The 20737-nt window shown below is 39.3% G+C and overlaps 1 protein-coding gene across 1 annotated transcript in view; it reads left to right on the top strand.

Annotated features, from left to right (window-relative positions):
• Window positions 1-1668: 1668 nt before the first annotated feature.
• Window positions 1669-20737, top strand: part of LOC306765584 (adenylate cyclase 9) — a gene marked incomplete at both ends in the record, with an annotated part of 29185 nt that continues 10116 nt past the window's right edge. The window contains one exon of the mRNA XM_079253066.1: window positions 1669-3481. Within this exon, the coding sequence (XP_079109192.1) occupies window positions 1669-3481 (1813 nt within the window). The remainder of the gene's footprint in view (window positions 3482-20737) is intronic.

Genomic DNA, 20737 nt, shown 5'->3' with positions numbered 1-20737 from the left:
TGCTGCCCCGGTGTTTGCCCACCACGCCAGGAATGCGCACAAAGCGTCTCAGCTGTTCTAGCGCGCACAAATATGGTCAGATAACCCGAAGAGGTTTATTCTTCTCAGACTGTGGACGGTACAGGGGATGGGAAGGCGGAACGATGAAACAACAATCCTAATATGTTAGTCTTGGATGAAAGGGAAATAATTTGGAGGTATGACGACATTCTCTCCACTTCCCATTCAATTAAAGTGGTTAGATCAGAGCAGCACTCTGCTTTAACCTGTGGGACTGAGGTGGGGGGTGAGTGATTGTGCAGAGGAGGTGGAGACCTATTAATTAGCTCGACGCTCTCTGGGCTTTCGTTGTCTGGCGTTCACAAGGTGGCCAATCCGTCGTGGGCAAACTTTACTTCAGACCAAACGAAAGATCGCACGATACTTGGTGTAGTGTCCTCTATCCTGCGTTTTTCTTCACAGCCGTCCAGTGACACTGGGGATACAGCCAGAGAACCGCCATGAGCAGAATATTTACACCATCTGGATATATCTTCCTGGGGAGCACGGTGACGATGGATTGGCGACATGTGGTGTGACTGGATACCAAAGCAATACTGATGGAACACTTTTTGTGCATAGCCTTGGGGAGCGTGTCTATGCACGGTTCATTGACAGCAACGCTTTTGCAATAAGTCTAAACCTTTTTTTTTTCTCTTTTTTTTTTTAAATTGGGGTGTTTGTTACGCACAAGGTTCCCCGCGGACCTGCTTACACTAAAATCTCACGAGTTTGGAAACGGAGACTCCGGAGCAGAAGTCAGGAAAGGACGGGGCTCCGTCCATAAGAACAGTTGCGATTAGGCCCTGCAGCAAGGAGCATGCGGGTATATTTACAGCTCCGGGGGTAGTTTTTGCACTTAAGTTCCCTTTCGCCTCAAGTTGAGGGGAAAAAAATGATAAAATGACAGTTTTTTTAGACGCATCAGTTGACTTGTTTTTGATGAAGTTCTAAGTCTATTTCGGGAGGTATCCCATCCTAAATCTGCATATGCACAGTGGAAGTGATTAAAAAAAGAAAAAGTGGAAAACGTGGTCTACCTGGATATGCTCCAGTCATTAAAGTATTCTGGCTGTAATAGGCTGTTTAAAATGAAGCGGAACAGGATTTTCTTTTCTTACTAATAAAATTGACAAATCCAGAACTCTAAAACACATATCTATTATTATAATTATTATTATTTTTTATGTCTTTTCCATATCATTTCCCCTTTACGGATCATATTCCCTCGTTTTTTGAAAGTAGTTTTCTGGGAGAGTAGCAGACTGCTGCCGAGTGGATTTGGACTGTAACGGTGCAAGCAGCGAGTGAACCTTGCAGTCTCAAGTGCGTCAAAACAGACGGGAATGTAGAGGAATGCAGAGATTGACGTCAAGAGCGGCAATAATGAACAACTCAAAAACACAGGATGGTCTGCTGGTGTTAACACAGCCTGGACAGTAGTTGGATTTTTTTATGAAAACATTTTTGCTTGTGTTCTGTTCTAAAAGAACTAAGACTTGATCTTTACAATAGTCGTTATATTGTGAACACATACTTTGCCTTACCATTTTTGTCTCTTTCCCCATATATTACAGTGCCTTTTCATTTTTTTTCCCCTTCACATTTTTGGATACATTTAAATACAACATGGCATCACCCCAACATCAGCAACTGCTGCCTCACAACACAGAAGTGAGCTGTGATTCAAGTGGAGACGGAGGCATCTCAGTGAGAATTGGCAGCAGTGTCAAACACAAGCATGGAGGTGGACCACTGGCCTCAATCGGAGGAGGATTCATGGGGGGAGCCAAGCACTGCAAGTACAGTATTTCTTCTAGCTGTAGCTCTGGAGAATCGGGAGTGAGAAGGCCAGTGGTTAAGAGTTTTCGTGCTCAAAAGAAAATGCCTCAGCTTTTTGAAAGATCAGCAGGTCATTTTTGGGATCCAAAGTTTGACTCTTCAATTCTAGAGGAAGCCTGCAGAGAACGTTGCTTCCCTCAGACACAGCGGCGCTTCCGCTATGTCCTCTTTTACCTGCTAGCTTCCTGTTTCCTATGGGGATTATACTTTGCTGCCAATCCATCCCGCTGTGACAGGGCTACTTTTCTCCTCCCCACTGCTTCTTTCTTTCTCTTCTGCCTCCTTCTCTTCCTTTTAACTTTTACCAAGCTGTACTCGCGCTACTACAACCAAGCATCTCTGCTGCTTATCATTGTAACTTTCATCCTGACCCTGGCTCCCCAGATGCAAACATCACGCTTCAGAGACCCAGACATTCCCACACCTGTGCTTGACGAGGAAGAATTCAGTGGCATAGGGCCCACATACAACCAGTCTTATGAGAAGATTGTAGGAAGTGGCACCAGATGCCCCTGTCTCTCTCCTGTAGGCACCTTTTCCCTCTGCATTGAAGTTCTGCTGTTACTGTATAGCGTTCTCCATGTTCGTCTCTTTGCATCTGTCCTGCTTGGGATTCTCTACTCTGTCTTCTTTGAGAGTTTGGGCTGGTTGCACTTCACTCAGTCAGGGGAGAACTGGATCATAGCTTCGCTGTCAGATTGGGACACATTAAGCTGGCTGGGCCCAGCCAAAGCCCTGCTCCATCTCTGTGCTCATGCTATTGGCATCCACCTGTTCATCATGTCTGAGGTACGGTCACGCAGCACCTTTCTTAAGGTTGGTCAAGCAGTCATGCATGGCAAGGATCTGGAGGTGGAGAAAGCCTTAAAGGAGAGGATGATACACTCTGTTATGCCAAGAATAGTGGCAGATGAGCTGATGAAGCAGGGTGACGAGGAGATAGGTGATAATTCTGTTAAACGTTATTCCACCAGTGGGGCAGCCGCTGCCATCTCTAGCCCAAAAAACAACAAACGCAAGAAAACTTCTATTCCCAGAGGTCAGATTATTTTCAGACCCTTCAACATGAAACGGATGGAGCCTGTCAGCATCCTCTTTGCAGATATAGTGGGTTTTACCAAGATGTCTGCCAACAAATCTGCTCATGCTCTTGTCGGGCTACTAAATGACTTATTTGGACGCTTTGACAGACTTTGTGAGCTCACCGGTTGTGAAAAGATCAGCACTCTTGGGGACTGTTACTACTGCGTTGCTGGGTGTCCAGAACCAAGACCAGATCATGCATATTGTTGCATAGAGATGGGCTTGGGCATGATTCAGGCAATTGAGCAGTTCTGCCAGGAGAAGAAGGAGATGGTGAACATGAGAGTGGGTGTCCACACTGGCACTGTACTGTGTGGCATCCTGGGCATGAAACGCTTCAAGTTTGATGTTTGGTCGAATGATGTTAATCTTGCCAATCTGATGGAGCAGCTGGGTGTTGCTGGAAAGGTCCACCTCTCCCAGGCCACAGCCAACTTCCTTGATGACCGATACCAGCGTGAAGATGGGCAGGTTAATGAGAGGATAGGCCAGAGTGTGGTGGCTGACCAACTCAAAGGTAAGCACTTAAAGGGAAAAAGATTAAGTTTATATTCTTGCATTAAAAATATTTTTATTTAACTTGCAGTATGACAAAGGTTGTTTTTCTTTTCTTCCTGATGAAAGCTTTAGGTATTTCTACACTACAGAGTAATTGTCAAAAATTGGCTGAGACCCTCAGGTGTGGTGCTCCCTCTATGAGCCCACATACTTTAACATTTGCATTCTTCAAACTTATGAATTAGTAGTACTCAAAAGAAATGTCTACTTGCCAGCATATTGGCAAAGCAGTTGCAGGGTAGAATGAGCATTTTTTTTGGATCAAAATGGAGTTTAAGCATCACGTATTGTACCTGGCACTGATTTGCTGGCAGGATCTGAGTTTCTGTCCCCCTTTGTGGTGTTGGTACTATGTGCCTACATTACATTCAGACGCCATCTTCTTTCCCATCCTTCACTCCACTCGGCTCTCTCTGCTCTCTTGCTCAATCACATTGCCTTCCAGACATCCTCAAATTGTCCTGTTCTCTTAACCTTGCTCTGAACCGCAAGGATTGCTTTACAACTTAATGTACCTGTCACCTTTTCTGTTAGAGGTTTGCCTGAAGCTTAATTTTTATCTCACTACCTTGTCTTTTCCCTTTCGTTAAATTGGTTGACTACAGCTTTTATTTAATACACTTATGCAAATTGTCTTGGTGTGACTAAATGCGGGCTTAATAGTTCTTTTTTTCATTTAAAGCTTGCTGATCCATTATTGTCCTTTTGTAAGCAAGGTTACAGTGTCTGACTAAAGTATTGCAGATGGTGTTTGTCTGCCCTTTTCAGTTAACATTCAGGTTTATAGTCGCTTTACTTTTCTGCTAAGAGGCTGTGCATCCCATTTTGCCCAGTGCATTTAAAGCAGGGATTAATATCACCTGGGAATTCATACACATTGGCAATTCAAATTTGTGCATTAATAAATTGAGATTTATAAATTATCAACTTATTTGTACACCCAGTAGACGATTCAGAGACAGAATGAATTTCCCCGAGAATCAGTTGATTTACCAGTAAAGGAAGAAGTTCAAATGAAAGTGCCTTTTGTTTGCCAGCCAGCAGGAGTGATTTATGGGTCTGCATTGCAACCTCATCTCTGTTAGATTAATGAGTGACTCGCAGTCTTGTTCTTACACCTCTTTTTTTTTTTTTTTTTTTTTTTTTTAATATCATCTAAATAATTGTGTTGCCCTAAGCGTAATCACCCCCACTTGTTTTTCTCTACCACTTTCTTGTATTCATCACACATTTAGTTCTCCTCCCAGGATTTATCTTCTGCTTGTAGATTGTCTGTCAGTGAGAGAACTGGATGCCAGGTGAGAGCTGTTCTCCAGTGCTGTAAAATTCCCTGGACTGTCTGGCTCAGACTCTGTAAATCACTTCAATAACATAGCAGCCAGGCGTGGATCCTGGCAGGGTCTGGTCCCCGTTGTCTTATTTGGAAGTAAATTGCTCTGATATAGACGTTGATTGCAGTAGAGCTGTCGTCCATGTATTTTTGATGACTTATTTTTGTGTCAGTTGTTGTTATGTTTAGTTTCTTTAGTAGTTTTTAACTACTGAGTGTTTTTACAGTTCCATGACATCTTAATTCTGGAGATGAACATTTTTAAAAGCTCTTCTTTTGAAAGTATGTTATTTAATTTTAAATAGAGTGCAGCCACATTTGGTTAGTTGAGTGTTAAAGCTGCCTGTGTGCCTTTGCTTTTTTTATGAAAAAATAAAAATGTAGTTTATTTGCAAAGCAGGTACTTTTAGCAGTTCTTTGATATTATAGTCATTTAAGAGGCTCCAGGTAATTACTTTACTGGCTTGAATTAGAAAATACCCTTTCTTCTGATTGATTAATCCATAAAGACAACAATATACAGAGAAAATGACTGTTCGTGCTTTTAGGTAGACAGACTCTAAACACACCATCAGATTGTTTACAGATAGAAACTGAATGTGCTGAAATGCCAAAGTGTGTGTGTGTGTGTGTGTGTGTGTGTGTGTGTGTGTGTGTGTGTGTGTGTGTGTGTATATGGATTATTTATTAGATGGAAAAAAAGTAAAAAAAAAAAAAAAAAAAAGAAAAACAATTGGTTTAGCTCTTTAAAATGTGTACATACATCCATACATAGCTTTTTGCCAGGGCTAGTAGTAATGCTTTGTTATATTTAAGCATTTAGTCCAAAATGTGGAAGTTGGAACCAGAAAACATGTCTTGTTTAATTAGTAGATTAATCTAGTTTGTTTAGATGTAATTCAGAAAAAAATACAAATGGTAATGAGCCTAATGTAGAATCATAACCAAATTAGCTGGAAAGATGTATGGTAATCTTCTAATTGTCCAACAGTGCTCATGCTGTATTCTTTGTGTGCTTGTCTCTCTAATGGCTACTGGTGATTCAGATGTTGTTTTGTTGTTGATTTTCCTTACTGTAAATGTGGGCTATATTTGGTTACATTTCCCTGGAAAGTACCTGTCTGTCTTTCTTTTGTGTTTAATGCAGAGTGACAGCACCTGCAGAAGATTATCCCTTTGGAGAAGAATGTTACTGTGGCTGCATTATTCTGTCAAAGATCTCAATGTTGCTCTTTTCACTTTCAAGAAGTCATTCTTTCGAGAAGAAATAACCTAGTTCTTTATTGTGGATGTTTATATGGGATTGTGTGAACAGATTGTGATTGTGTGACATTGTTCCACTTATGCTAGTGAAGGTTTTGATCTCTTCTGTTTTGTGGCTCAGCTATATTAAATGTTATTTTGCAAATTTGATGTTCTGAAAAGGACTACTTGTAACACATGTTGCTTGTTAACATACGTCTAGATTTGTGAATGATGGCTATATGGACCTTTTTTCCATTAAGATTTTTGCTCATTGTTCCATCAAATAATGGATAGTTTGTTATCCCAAAACTTCCTGGTTGGAACCAATCACTTACGGGCCATTTATTTTTTTGGAAACTGACCAAATCTGTCACTGCCATTCATGTAAGACAAAAGTTCAGTTCCAAGTGCACTATGCATAATTGGGTATGTCTCTATCCAGTTTAATTTACGTGGCTAACTGGCAGAAGTATTTGAACAGTTGTTTCTGCTATACTGCTTATGTTGTCAGGCAGCCTACTTATGGCATTCTGAATGAAGAACAATTGGCAGACCAAAGTTAACCAGTTGGACTCATTGGAGAATTTGGTACTAACTGGAGAGATAATGGATCTTTGAACTCCCAGTTAAAATATGTAAATTCACTGTATATTCATTAGGCTACATACAATTCCAGATATGGATACTTTTTATGCTGTAACTGTTTATGTAAACATCTGTTTACTAACAAAAGTCATGATAATTATGTGATCAGTCAGGAATCTGTTAAAAACTTCTATCTCAGCCCACAAAATGAACAAAAGAATCTTAATGCTGCTCTAAAGACTTTTTGGTATTTCATATGCATGCTCCAATTTTTCTGATGCTGAAACTCATATTAAATTAATTGAGGACGGAAACACCAGCTTTACTGTAATGATGTAAGAATATTTTAATAGATTTAAGCTTCTAACAGGTCTTTTGTAAAATGGCATAAGCCCTTACTAATATTAACAGGGTTCTAAATTACTAGCCTCCTTAAAGGTTATAGCATGTTGTTTTTGAATGGAGTTTTAATTTGTAAGTGTAACCTTCTCGAAGTCATACTGCTGAGCAAAGCTGAACTGGCAAGCTGTACAGTATCACCTTCTTTCACACTGCTCTCATGTCTTTACCCTGTGGGAGCTTTCTAATGAGGGGAGACTGTGCAATCTCTTTGGCCAAAGTGATTAATGTAATTCTCCTTCATATCATAGCCCAATGGTATTCTGACCCCCAAACACATCAGATACCTGCCAACCAGGCTTTTTTTCATTATTTAAAATGAGACCATCATGGCTGTGTATACCTATGATGACGCAATAAGGAAGACAACAAGCACAGAGGGTTTCATGACGGGTAGTTTTTGGAGAAAATCAGAAAGCCAAAAGTGTTGTTACTCATTAGAGAGAGGAGAATTTGAGTTTTTCGTTATGTATGAGCTTGTCTCAACTTAATGTCCACCTTGAAGCTTCCAGAACAGTAATTAATCATGCACATGGCTGATTTGAGAGTAGAGAAGAACGAGGCAAATGGCACATATGAAGGAAATTCTGTGTCCCTCCATTGCAGTGTTTGCACTTCATATCTGCACCAAGTAGTTATCAAGGAGCCATGTGTGGTTTTTCAGAGTCACATGCACACATTCACTTTCACACATCTCTGCCCCTACCATGTGAAAGCTGTCCTGTCAAGCTGTGCTGTCAGTCAGCAAACTGTACAGTATATGCCTGAAGTTAATAAGAATGACTTTGAATGACTACAGCCTTCTAGGTTGTTGACGGTAAAATGGGCTGGCCATTTTTTTTAAGTGCTGTTGCAAAATGTTTTAAAGTTTAAGCTATGCTAAAAAGTAGCCTTGTCATGTTTTTTCTATGTACTTGTCACAGCTGGGGCTATCCTTGTCAGTCATCGCTTTTCCTAATAGTTGTAATTCATTACAGAAGTATGACAGCTGCCAGCGAACAATAATAGCCCAGTATTACACTGCCTGACCAGAAATAAAGTCGCCACCTGGATTTAACTAAATAAATGGGTACAAGCCTCCTGTTGGATAATTACTGCATGGGCAATTATCTGTCAGCTGGCAATGTGTTAACAAGTTTAACCCCAACAGATGCAATGAGTAGTTTCTCATTTCATAATAACCACATAAAAAGACACATTCTGTGGTTGTGGAAAAGATTGTAGTCTTTGTGACATGCAACATTATGTGGCCAAAGAATGAGGTCAGCTGACAACCTGTATATTCTGAATGACCATGTTATTGATTCAATGGGTTTTTTTCTTCCCTGATGGTACAGGCATATTTCAAGATGACAATGCCAGGATTAACCGGGCTCAAATTGTGAAAGATTATCTTAGGGAACATGCAACATCATTTTCACACATTGATTGGCCACTGAGGAGCCTAGACCTGAATCCCGTTGAGTACAGACACGCCCATCATCAATACAAGATCATAATGAAAAATTAATGCACTGGATAAAATATATCACGTGACTTTGCAGAAGCTTTTTGAAACAGTATCACAGCATATGTGTGTTGCAATAACTATTTTCTTTCAGATGCATCAGATCAAAGCTTAAGCCAATCCAATTAAATATTTTGTGCCTGTGTGTGACCTCCTTTTGGTGGTGCCCTTTTTATTTGTTTGGCCAGGCAGAATAAAAGGTTGTGCATTGTTTTAGCTGTGCATTGCGCTGCCAAAGTGCAATGTATGTGTTTGCATGTGTTCTGCTGCACTTGATAAAAAGTTAAATAGTTTAGCTTTTCACCCCAATACATACTCAGCTGTCTTCACCCCTGCCAGCAATCAAATACCTGGTATCATTTTCGTCTAGACTCTTGAGCCTAAATCAGTATGCACACACAGCATACAGCCCTACTGTAGAATTCAGAAAGAGAGAGAGACAACAGTGGGGTGGGGGCTTTAACAGGGGAGTACACTGCAATGAGTGGTGAGACTTACTGCTTAGAGAGGTTATAAGATGCAGGCATAGTGTGGTAAGGATGTGGTGGCAGCTGTGATGTTTTTGTAAAATAAATGAGTACTAAGTGGATCACAGGTTTACAACTAGATGGCTTGTAATCTTCTACATTTGCCTTTTCCCTGAAGTCTTTGATGATGATATGACTACATAAATACAGAGACTGCCAGGGGAGCAAAAGAGTCAGTGAGATGTTAAACTGCAAAACTGTGTTGCAGTGGCCAAGCTCTGGCTAAGGCACCTTGGTTCGGCATGGTAGATTACAGCTCTATCAAGAGAGAAATGGTGTAATGCATCACACTGCATTGCTTTGTATTGTACAGTATAGTTCAGTAAAGCATGGCATTGCAGCCTGCCGCTGTACGATATCACCATTTTTCTTTGGTCTTATCATACGGGACAAGTCTGCAGACACCTTGCCATGCTTTACTAAGATGGGGAAGTTTTATAGCTGTGATCATTTAGATTATCTTCTGTTACAGTTACTCAGCAGGAATATAGAAGTCATATTTATTCAGAAGTGTGCAGCGTGTATTGCTTGCTGCTTCAACCCAGTGAGCAGCAGATTTCTACTGAGTTGGCATGATGAGTTTCAGAATCAGGTGTGCGAAAGCAGAAAGCATATTGCAGGCAAACTGCATACCTCAGAACACTTTCTATTTGATTGTTAGGAGTTGTCCTCTTTGCAACTCTGTATCTATTTGTGTCTCTCTTGAATTGGTCAAGTGCCAGAGAAACCCTTTAGACCTTACTGTCCTACATTAATTGTAAAAAAATGGTATAAACTCGAAGCTGAAATATTGTACCTCTGTTGATTCTGTTGGAGATAATCCAGAATGAGGTGGAGCAGAGAACCTAATGTTAGCAGCGCAGATGCCTGCCTGAGAAGAAGCCACACTTAAAAACAGATAACACGAGCTGTAAAAACAGACAGTCTTTGGATCAGAATGTGCTAGAAGTTTTGTCAAGCAGACATTGTTTCACTTTACTCAGAGGCTACTTGTCATTTTTAATTTATTCCAGTGAGATATAAGAATACAAAATATCAATATTATTGCCAGCCCATAACGGTTTGGCACACCTGTTGACCTGTCATAAGAAACGTTATTGCAAAATATCAAGTATTCATCTATGGACTAATCTAGGGGATTATTCAGCACTTTGGTTACATTTGAAATGTTAGCTACAACATTGACTAAAGTAAATTTAGTTTTTAGTGTTAAAATGTAAGATTGTACACAGACTCATTTTTAACTAATTTTTAACAATGGATATTGATGTTTATGTTCTGATCTAATTGATTGGGAGAGTTGTGTGCTTCAAGTTGGTATTTCAGCTGATCTGTTTGCAAACACTGAAATGGTGGGTTAATATAATGTATACATCATTGATATGATAGATGGATGGATGGATGTGGACACTGACTGATATTTTTCTTGTCTACCCTGAGTAGAGGATTATAAGTGTAGGATAGTAAATTGTTCACAAGTGTTTTGGATCTCAAAAGTATAGAAAACAAAAAGCCATGCTGCAGCCCGACTTGTTTCTGTCATTCATTCATTCTTTCATTCTTTCATTCATTCTCCTAACTGCTTAGTCCAGTGAAGGGTTGCGGGGAAGCAAGAGACTGTCCCAGCAGTCTTCGGGCGAAGGCAGAGTACATCATGGACAGCTCGCCAGTCCATCGCCATTTTATGGAATGTGTTTTTACATACCTGTAATCGGCTTGTGTATCTTCCTGCAAACCGAACATTCTCATCTGCAGACTAAAAGATTGAAATGATAAAAATTCAGGTCATGGTCCCTGCAAATAGTTTCTGTTCTCCAGTGCAAGAAAGAAAAATGATAGCTGTTTCTAAAGTTTGTCCTTTGCAGAGCTTTTATGTACCTGTGCTTTACACTAAGGATATTTACCATATGCAGCAGCGTACATCCACACAACAACACAAAAAAACTATTGTTACATTTATTGCCCACAAAGGTTAATTGCTATGGCAACAGGCTACTGAAAGGGATGAGGGTTAGGTGTGTCTCTTTAGTTGTAAAGAACTAATGCTGTGACAAAAAGAGAGGGGGCAAATTGACTTGAAGTGCATCTTTGATTTTTGCATAATGTGCACAACATGCAGAGGATGTTGGTAGGTGTTGGACTGCTGATCTGATTTTTTTTTTTTTCTTTTCCCCCGTGGTGGCTGAACTTTATATGCCTTTCCCAGCCCCCCCACCTTGAAAAAGTGGGGGACAAATGTTTTTGTATGTCTTTTACAGCTTTTAGTATCTCACTGCGTTGTTTGTCATTTAGATCTCTTCTGCTATGGTGTGTGTTGTGTCTGAACTAAAGGAGGCTCTGGTGATAAATTGCTTTCGTGACTCACTGATGCCTTCTAAGCTTTTTTTCCTTTGTGATCAAGGGCACAGAAAATGCCAGCGCTCTTCTACACAGAAACACTCTTGCCTTTACTGACGTTGACAGATGGAGCTCACTCTTAAGGTGACACACAATAACCTCTTACTTCATGCATCTAACATTGCTCAGATATCAACACTTAATTTGGCTCTTGCCGTTCAAGTATGTTAAATGTAAAAACCCATACATGTAGTCACACCCTATACGTTTGCTGGTAGTAGTGATTCGTTAGGGTGCACAGCAGGAGTGTGTGCATGTGATAAATGGTTGTGTGAATTATGAATGAGTGAAGACGAAGGGCAGCTGGTGCTTACTGAAGCCTGCTACTGTACTGAGTGTGCCAGTTTGTGCGTACGCAGTTAAAGTGCTTTTATTCTCCATTATTGCTTGTGTGATGTGTGTCTGTTATATATGTATGACTATCAAGTATTTTATTAACAGTTTAGCCTGTGAATTGAATTTGAAATCATCGAAGGCCAATTTTAGGGCTCATGTCTCAGAGAATGAGGAAGTATTTTGACTTGCCTGTCTGTCACACCCTTCCTGTGTAAGTCTTAAAGATATTTAAGTAAATGTCTTCACCCTCCTACTGATGCCTTGTTTTTTTTAACTTAATTTCAAAGTGTTACAAAGTGTCTGTCATTTTCTATTGTCTGTGGTTTATATGGTGTGCTATTTACAGTGCTTTTTGTTTTTGTCTATTTTTAGTGTTGATTAGAGCATGTGTTCTCCACAACGTTGCTGTGACATTACATAAGCTTTTCATAACATATATATATTTGTCCCGAGTTGCATTCTTTTTTTTTGGCAGGATCTTGTGTTGATGAGGGCAGAGTTAGACAGAGATGCAGTAGAGGAGGTTTTATCCAGCAAAGAGTATCAATAGGGTTAAGTTATGGACTCTGTGATGGTGGATTCAGGTGTGAAAATTATTTTTCATAGTCTCAGCAACCACTCTTTGACAATTACAATCCGAGCTTTGACTTTTGAAAAATAAACATGTCTTCAGAAAAAAAAGATAAGTTATCAGTGTAAAAACTTGGCCATTCAGTATGCTCAGGTGGTAAGCTAATCCCATGTTTTTGCAGTTTAGGTCTGACCAATTGAAGCACTCCAGATCATTTATTTATTTATATACACCGATTGCCATACACCTTTTTTTTTTTTTTTTTGTGGATGAATAATGTATCCCTATTCATTGTACATGCAGAATCGTCTGAAGGCAAGCAATAACTTTCTCCTCATCAGCAATTCTCTAGTTTCTGTATTCTAATTTGGTTGCACTTGGAACAGTATCGATCAATGTTTGATTTTTTTTTTCTGATCTCATGCAGCAGTCCATGAGAAAATTAAGATTAGGAATTAAATTGGCTTCTGGGGTCCATGATTGATTTTGCAATATATCTTTTACAGTACCACACATTTTGAAGTTTGATTCTGCAAATATCCCATGTTGTCCTATAGTATTTTTTGTAGGGGGGATCGGACATGGGAAAGAATTAAAAAAAAAAAAAAAAAAAAAAGAAAAAAAAAAGAAAATAATCATACTTTCTTTAAAGAAGTACTTTTTATGTCCTTGGGTCAATAAACTCTTCAGCAGTGGAGCATTTTTCTCCCAGAGTTTTGACCTGTAATCAGGGCCACTTAATATTTAATAGCCAGATTAGCTTCAGCTTGTATAGCTGCAACAACAAACTCAGTTTGCAGAGAAGCCATGCTATAAAATCAGAACTGATCTATATATTATTCATTTCTGGTACCTTTTTAGTAAGCAATTATGAGCATCTATAAATGTTTGTCTTTTTTGTCAATCAAGTTCCGTCTCTTTTGTTCAGTGAAAATTGAAAAGAATTTCCCTGGAACTTGTTACATATAATGGCATATGTGCTGGCATGATATTGGTTGACATGTCTATTCCCTTACAGAAAAAGATCAATGGAAATCAATGCCATGGGTTTTTTTTTCTCTGAGTGATTATTCAGTTGCATCTGCAATTATGCTGGCAATATAATACTCCCATATTGTGAATAAAATTGTTTGATTATATAAAAAAGGTTGTGAGTCAAACTATGGCCTTGTGTCACCAGATCTAAACCATAGTAAAACACATAGAGATTCTGGAAGGAGATACAAGGCACTCAGCTCTACCATCAACAAAATGCCAAACAAAGTAATACAGTCCAGCAAAAATGAAGCCTCCTTCATCTACTGCTTCTGCGAAGCTGAAGGAGTCTTCACACTCTTGTCGTTGTCCGTTACCTAAATAAAACACCTAATATTGTTTATTCTCCATTATGCTCCATCATATTGTTATATATTATTTAAATATATTTAAGACCCCAGAAAAGATATGAGACTTGAGGTGTACTCTAAACCAGTGTGAAAGGTATCGATAAAGTGGATAAAATGTTAGTTTCTTTTCATATTTGCTGTATTTGATAAACCTTAAATACAAAGTTGTGTTTTCACTAGTTTTTGTAAAATTGGAGAGGTACAGAGGAATAATCTGTTATGCTTTGATCTCACAAGTGATAGTAATAGGTTCAGTTAAAATGTAAGCAAATTTTGGTTTTACATAGGATGGTTTTGCATAGTGATGATTGATTACTCTTTCGTGAACTGAGCTTCAGTACTCACCTTTTCTTTGACCATAATGTAGTGTATTCTCCTTGTTTCACAATTGCTGTAAGACACTACTCCATATACTTTATTCCTCCAGAGAACCCCCATGCTGTTACTCCTAAGGGCCATTACTGACTTACAGTATGTGTGTATGTGAGTGGTACTAAGTATCTCAAATGTTTCTTGCAGAGGTTCCCATCAGTTTGACTTTGGATTTGTCTTTCTCATCTCTTTTGTGTGTGTGTGTGTGTGTGTGTGTGTGTGTGTGTGTGTGTGTGTGTGTGTGTGTGTGTGTGTGTGTGTGTGTGTGTGTGTGTGTGTGTGTGTGTGTGTGTGTGTGTGTGTGTGTGTGTGTGTAGATTCTTTTTTGTTGCCATCTCATTGTACAACTTTCCTAGACTGCTGCCTCTGCTGTTTTTCTGACTGCATCTTCAACAACCTTGAAATAGTACAGAGATGTTTATCTAAGCAAATCCTGTATCAGATTGCTTCTGCTTTTCTTACCAATTGAAGAGACTTAATGAGTCTGTCAGTTCTCCTTTTAAAGAAGAAAGAGGAGTCAACGTGCAAACAGCATATATACATCTTGTGTCTCTAAGTCAGGTAGATGATGATTTTTTGGGGGGGGGAATGAGCGTGTAACTACCAGACTCATTTACTTCAGTTTCAGAGAGCATCTCATTTCATGGAAGAGGATGAAACACATTTTTTATCATTAATCACGACTGAAGATATCATCACTCAAAATTTATATATGATATTAAAGTAAGGGACAGGTTTTGCATGAGATAAAGGAAAGAGTTTTGTCTCTTGATGGCTGTTTGCTTTGATAATTTTCCTCACAGCCACAAATGTGGTCACTGTTGAATCGATAGGAAAGCACTGCTCACAGCAGCAGGTCAATAGCATCTCTGGCTGTGATATTTCAGTATGTGATGAAATCGAATTTTAGTTGAAAGCAGCACTGACAGGAAAAACTCAAGATGGTTCATTAAATTGAAATGCATGTCTTTCTGTGGTAATTTGGTCTTTGTTCTGAAATGGAAGAGACCTGGGTGTCGGACCGCAGACCCAATTTGTAAATTATCATGGAGGAAATGAATGCAGTTTGTACTCAGACTGTAATTAATCATCATTACTTTTTCATTTGGTATGTTTGAAAACCAAGGTTTGAAGTGCTATACAGATATTTTTCCTTTTTTCCCTGTAAATGTAAAACAGATTTAAGGGCTATAAAAATACAAATTAATCTTTATACTGATCAAACAACGACAGAATAAAGGTGAATATTTTTACATTAATAAAGGAGAAGAAATTGAAAAGAAAAAAAAGTGGCAGATGGGCTGGAGCTTATCCTAACACCTACCAGGCAAGGTACATCCCTGACATGTCGCCAGTTTAGCGCAGTGCCAATGGAAGCAAATGAGAGACTTTAGAGCCACCAGTTAACATAAAAAGTACATATTGGACTGTTGGAACAAGTTGGAGTATCTGCAGAAAACCTATGCATGCATTGGGAGAATGTTGAAACTCTTCACAGAAACTGAGGTTCAAACTAGGAACTTTATAGCTGTGAGGTTAATGTGCCACCCACCACCCAACTACTGTGCAGCCTGGACCCCATCTTCCATTGCATTTTGTCACATATGCACACTTTTTTTATTTTTTTTATTTTTTTATCATGCTTGTTTTTTAATTTGATTTATTTTTATATTCAGATGTGCTTTTATGTTTGGTGAAAGCTTCAAAACACATAACTTTTTTTGTCAAAGATTTTTGAAAGTGCTGTCTTTGCATATGGATATTTGCACAGAGTACACAGATGTGCTGATTGCTACAAACAGCCATATGGTCACCATTGTGTGTGGGAGGAAAAGAGCTTAAGAGAATTAACACTCAGAACTGCATATGCATGGACAAAGAAGGATTGTGTAAAAACAGAAAGTGAATGTAAGCTTTTGAGATGATGTCAGCTGGGGTAATTCTTTGCAGAGCACAACCCACTATGCCAATGTGGTGTTGAGGCAAACGGATATGGACTTGAAACAAAAGAATATGGAGCATACTTGGACTGCAATACGGAGCAAGAATGAGGAAGCGAAAGACACTGAACCTCAGAAAGATTGACAAAGCCTGGAAAAAATACAGACCACTGAGCAAAAGAGAGGAGGATGTCAGATTTTGGAGGGATTTCAACTGTATCTATTGTTCTGCCAGCAGACCATGCCAGCTGGGGACTATCAAGGATAGAGGGATTGCAGGCACAGAATACAAAAAGAGCACACAAAGCATACAAAATAGACAGTCAAGTGAGAGTTAAAGACTTTGGAGAGATGTCAAGAGTTTCTATTGTTGTTTTTGAGAGAGCAGTGGAAAGGCCAGATTGAAGCCAGGAAAAATGCACAGGCCAAATATGGATGTGTTTTTTTTTATCTCTCTGTTTACAGCACAGCAGTAAGGACAAAAAGAAGGGAAGGATATTGACAGATTTGTTGATTGCATCAGGAAGCAAGACCTCAGAATGGCCTGTTGTGTGAGGACTGTTTTGTGTGTAAGCTGAAAGGTCTCTGAGCTAATTCACAGTTTAGGGGCATGTTGTGCCAAATAGAGAAAGGAAAGGTCATGCTGAGACAACCCAGGTGGTGTGCAGGACCTCCTGTTTCTTCTTATCAACTCAGACTGATGCAATTTATCCCAAACATTACTATGGCTTTGTTTACAACACTCTTGCTTCTGTAAAATACTTCAGGAACTTGAAATATCTAAAAATGACTGATGTAAGGCTTGCTGGGAGGCATGCTTCACATTTCGCCTCAAAAATACTGCAGTCTATTACCTATTTTTACCTACCAGATTTCTGAAATTTTCTGACATTTTTATTTATATTGAAAATACAAAAGGGAGAAGAAAAGCGGTTTTAATAGGATTAACTTATTCATTAGTTTAGTGTATACTGTAAAAAGAAAGCTGTTTTTGGAATTGTTAGTGGGTACTTGAACATCTACTGTACATTGGAAAATGTGGACAAAGTTTGACTGCCCACAACAATAGTAAGCTAAGAGGAAGCTGAAACACTGCAACACACATTTAGCATATATTTATATATTTTAATATGCTATAATGCTCAGTAAACACTTGCTTTAATAACACATAAGCGTAGAAATTGTGTTGAATGTCGTAGCTCAGTGCAAACCATGTAGTCAAGTCATTACTATTCTGTGCTTTCTTAGTACAATGAGTGAAACTCTCCTATACTATAGAGAAAGCAGTATTTTATTGGCAAAATGGACATGGAGGCAGTCCTCTTTGTCAAACTCTGCTAGATATTTTGACAGAAGAAATGGTCTTCCCTAATTTGACATTGTAAATAATTCTGCTCACATCATTGCATGTCCTTTCATGCCCCAAAAGACATGAACTCAGCAGAACTGTTCAGCTGTAAAGATGAAGGTCACCACTCACCCTCCTCCCACGGCTCCCACCAATTCTTCGCTCAGGAGATGCACGCAAACCCTCTGCTTCTCTTTAACTGACAAAAATGACAGCCTGAGTCCCACTGAGATTTCTTATGAAAAATACATGTGTCATTCATGTTTCTGACAGAATGGGTTCAGTCAGGGATGGAAGGCTTTTCTGTTCTTCCACTGCTAAAAACTCACAAAACTGTTCTGATATTCTGTCTCTTTTTAAACTCCTGAAATCTTTGTATTCTGTGTTGTCACTCTCTCTTGTCCCCTGTGCATCATACCTCAGTAATGGAATTCTTTTAAACTGGGTGTGATGATTGACAGATTTCCTCTTTTTATTCTCCTGCCCTCTTCCCAATCAACAGGAACAAGAAGTATAGTATATCCTGTTATAGAGACACAGCTGAGAGAGAAGGAGGGGTGCTCTTGCTGACAGTGCCAAATGGCACAAAGAGCTGCTCAGCCTAGCAGAGCTGTATCTCTGTACCACCTGCTCCCCTGCCCTCCTGCCCCGATACCTGGCCCTGAAAAGCAAACTTGTCATTATGAGAAGATCAGACACATGATATGTTTTTTTGTGTGTGTGCGTGTGTGCGTGTGTGCGTGTGTGTGTGCGTGCGTGCGTGCGTGCGTGCGTGCGTGTGTGTGCGCGCGCGCGCTGATTCAAGCGTATCTGCCAACTCTCCGAAGTTCTGGCCTGTGTGTTCTTCTGTTTTTAATGAACCTCTCTGGGACAACAGCATTGGCTTCTCAGTCCCACTTGGGTTGTTAATGGAAGTTGAAAGAAAAGGTGTTGCTTTGCGATAAGTGTTCAGTGAGTTTCATATTTATGGCCACCGTATCTGTGTTATCCCCTTCCCACCCACCACCACTAACATGGCTGTTTTTCTTTTACCTGTGTCCCAGAGGTAAAATAGGATTTTTACGATTACTTTTTGTTTCCTTTGGCTTTTTTTTTTCTTTCTTTTTTTACATTATTCCTCATTCTGTGAGCTTTGTTGTATGTAGGACATTGCAAATGTGTGCCAAGTTTTTGTTGCTGGTTTGTTTGCATTCCACTTAGTTGTCCTTCTCTTTGCCTGGGGCCAGAAGAGGGTTGTATTACAAGTGTCTGAAATGACCATTGTAGTTTGTGCTGTGTGTATCCACCTTTTTTTTTTTTTTTTTTTTTTTAAATAGTGTGTTTGTTTGGTACACCCGATCTGTGCACTGAAGCACACTAAACACAATGCCAAGAGAGCTCTGCCATAGTTGTTGTTCACAAGAGCTTGGACACAAAGTGGCGAGAGGGAGGAGTTGAAGTGATGTATTATTTGTTTGCAGATGTTTTCTCATTTTGGACTCATCTGTTCTAAACAAAGGGGCTTGGAGAGGGAGATGATAGGATTGGGCTCTCACAATGAAAGGTTATCTACTGTTCCCTGTCAGCTGATAGCAAAAGACAGTTCATACACTTCACGCCCCATAATGCCCAGACACTGTCACTAATAATGCTCTTCATTTAGCCCAAGGGCATCTCAGAGGAAGAGGGGGCCAACACTTGGTCATGCACCTGCTTCAGAAACCATCCCATTGATGTCCAGAATGATAGATGGATAGTAGAAAAACACACACACCTAGACACACACTCAGCAGGAAAGACACAAGAGACATCACTTGGAACACACAGCATGAAGCTTACTGACCTTTTTCCTGCTATGAGGCCTTTGGAGCACAGCTGTATTCTGATGATGCTGGACCCCGTTGAAGTGGACTGTGGAACAAGCTGCTTATCAGGGCCACAATTTACTGCCCGACAACACTGCAATTTCAGCTGCTGCAAGGTTAGATTGTAGATGAGATTGTCCTTGAAGGGAAAGGAATAAGCACACTAACACAGTCATCTGCTTAAAAGCTCAAGTATCCTTTCATCCAAAAACACACAGATAACAGCCTTTTCTATGGATATCTCTCTCTCTCTTCTCTGGCTGACACAACTGATGTAAGGACAACAACAAGATGAGATCAGCCTAACAAACATCCACATAACCTGTGGAGAGAAGGGCCATAGATTCCCAATATCAGGCATGACCCATATTAGTTCATTTATACTGTCACAGAAAAGAGGGTTGAAATATCTGTATTCAAGCCTGCAACACGACTATTTTTTATGTAAGCCAAGTCTTAATGGGAAGTGATGGACAGAGCACACCACAGATGGTCTCCTGTTAGCTCCCCTAGAAATCAGCTTGATTTTGAGATTTTTATTTTTTTTTTAACCCACTTCCTCCTGTTGCATTCAATGTGTTAGGCTTTTTGGGTCATGATTCTCATCCACTATACAAGGCTTTCCTAGATGGAAATCTCCTAAGTAAGAAAGTCAATAGCCTGTCTGAATAGTCTTTAATATTTATTATATTTATTTATTTGTGGAAGTTTCTGAACTCTAAAATTAGCCAAGTTGGTACCATGAGAGCTCAAATTCCCACAGTTTAAAAAAACAAACCAAAAACATTTTAATGCATCTTACTACTTTTCTGAAAAGCAAAGAAGTTATTCTGTTCTGAAGTTTCTGTAACAGCTGCAACATTTTATCGGGATACTTAATTATTCTCAAATTGTACTTTGTGGATATTAAAGCAATCTGAGCAGTCTGTTACATCTTGAAAGGGATTCTTTTTACTTTTTACTATCACCCACTGACCTCTGTCTGCTTAGAATGGGAAGTGAAGACAAGATTTTATGTAATCTTGTCCGAAGCTAGGCGAATATTTGTTATGAATGGGCTTCTATGAACAGAATTTTAAATTTCACTAATGTGCTTTTTTTTTTTATTGGACTCTAATGAATCGGCTTGATTTAGTTATATCTATAAATCCGTCTTGTGATGACTGTGCATTGGTACTATACTAATGAATAATTATATTGAATCTTTCACTTTTTCTTTTCAATAAAAAGATTTTTACTTATTGTTAATATTTAGGATATAACATTAGTTACAACATAATAACTTATTGGGCAAGGTGCTTAATCTGCTTTTGTGAAATAGTTATTAGTTTTAATTTCACTATGGGGAACACATCTGAGCTATTGGGTATGGTCTGATTCTTCTTGAGGATGGCTGTTAAACGTACACTTTTCTGCTGCCATCTTTTCT

Source organism: Telmatherina bonti, assembly GCF_933228915.1.
Source record: "Telmatherina bonti genome assembly, chromosome: 14".
Lineage (NCBI taxonomy): Eukaryota > Metazoa > Chordata > Actinopteri > Atheriniformes > Telmatherinidae > Telmatherina > Telmatherina bonti.
Note: the sequence above shows the minus strand (reverse complement) of the source record. Positions and strands in the feature narration are given on the sequence as shown.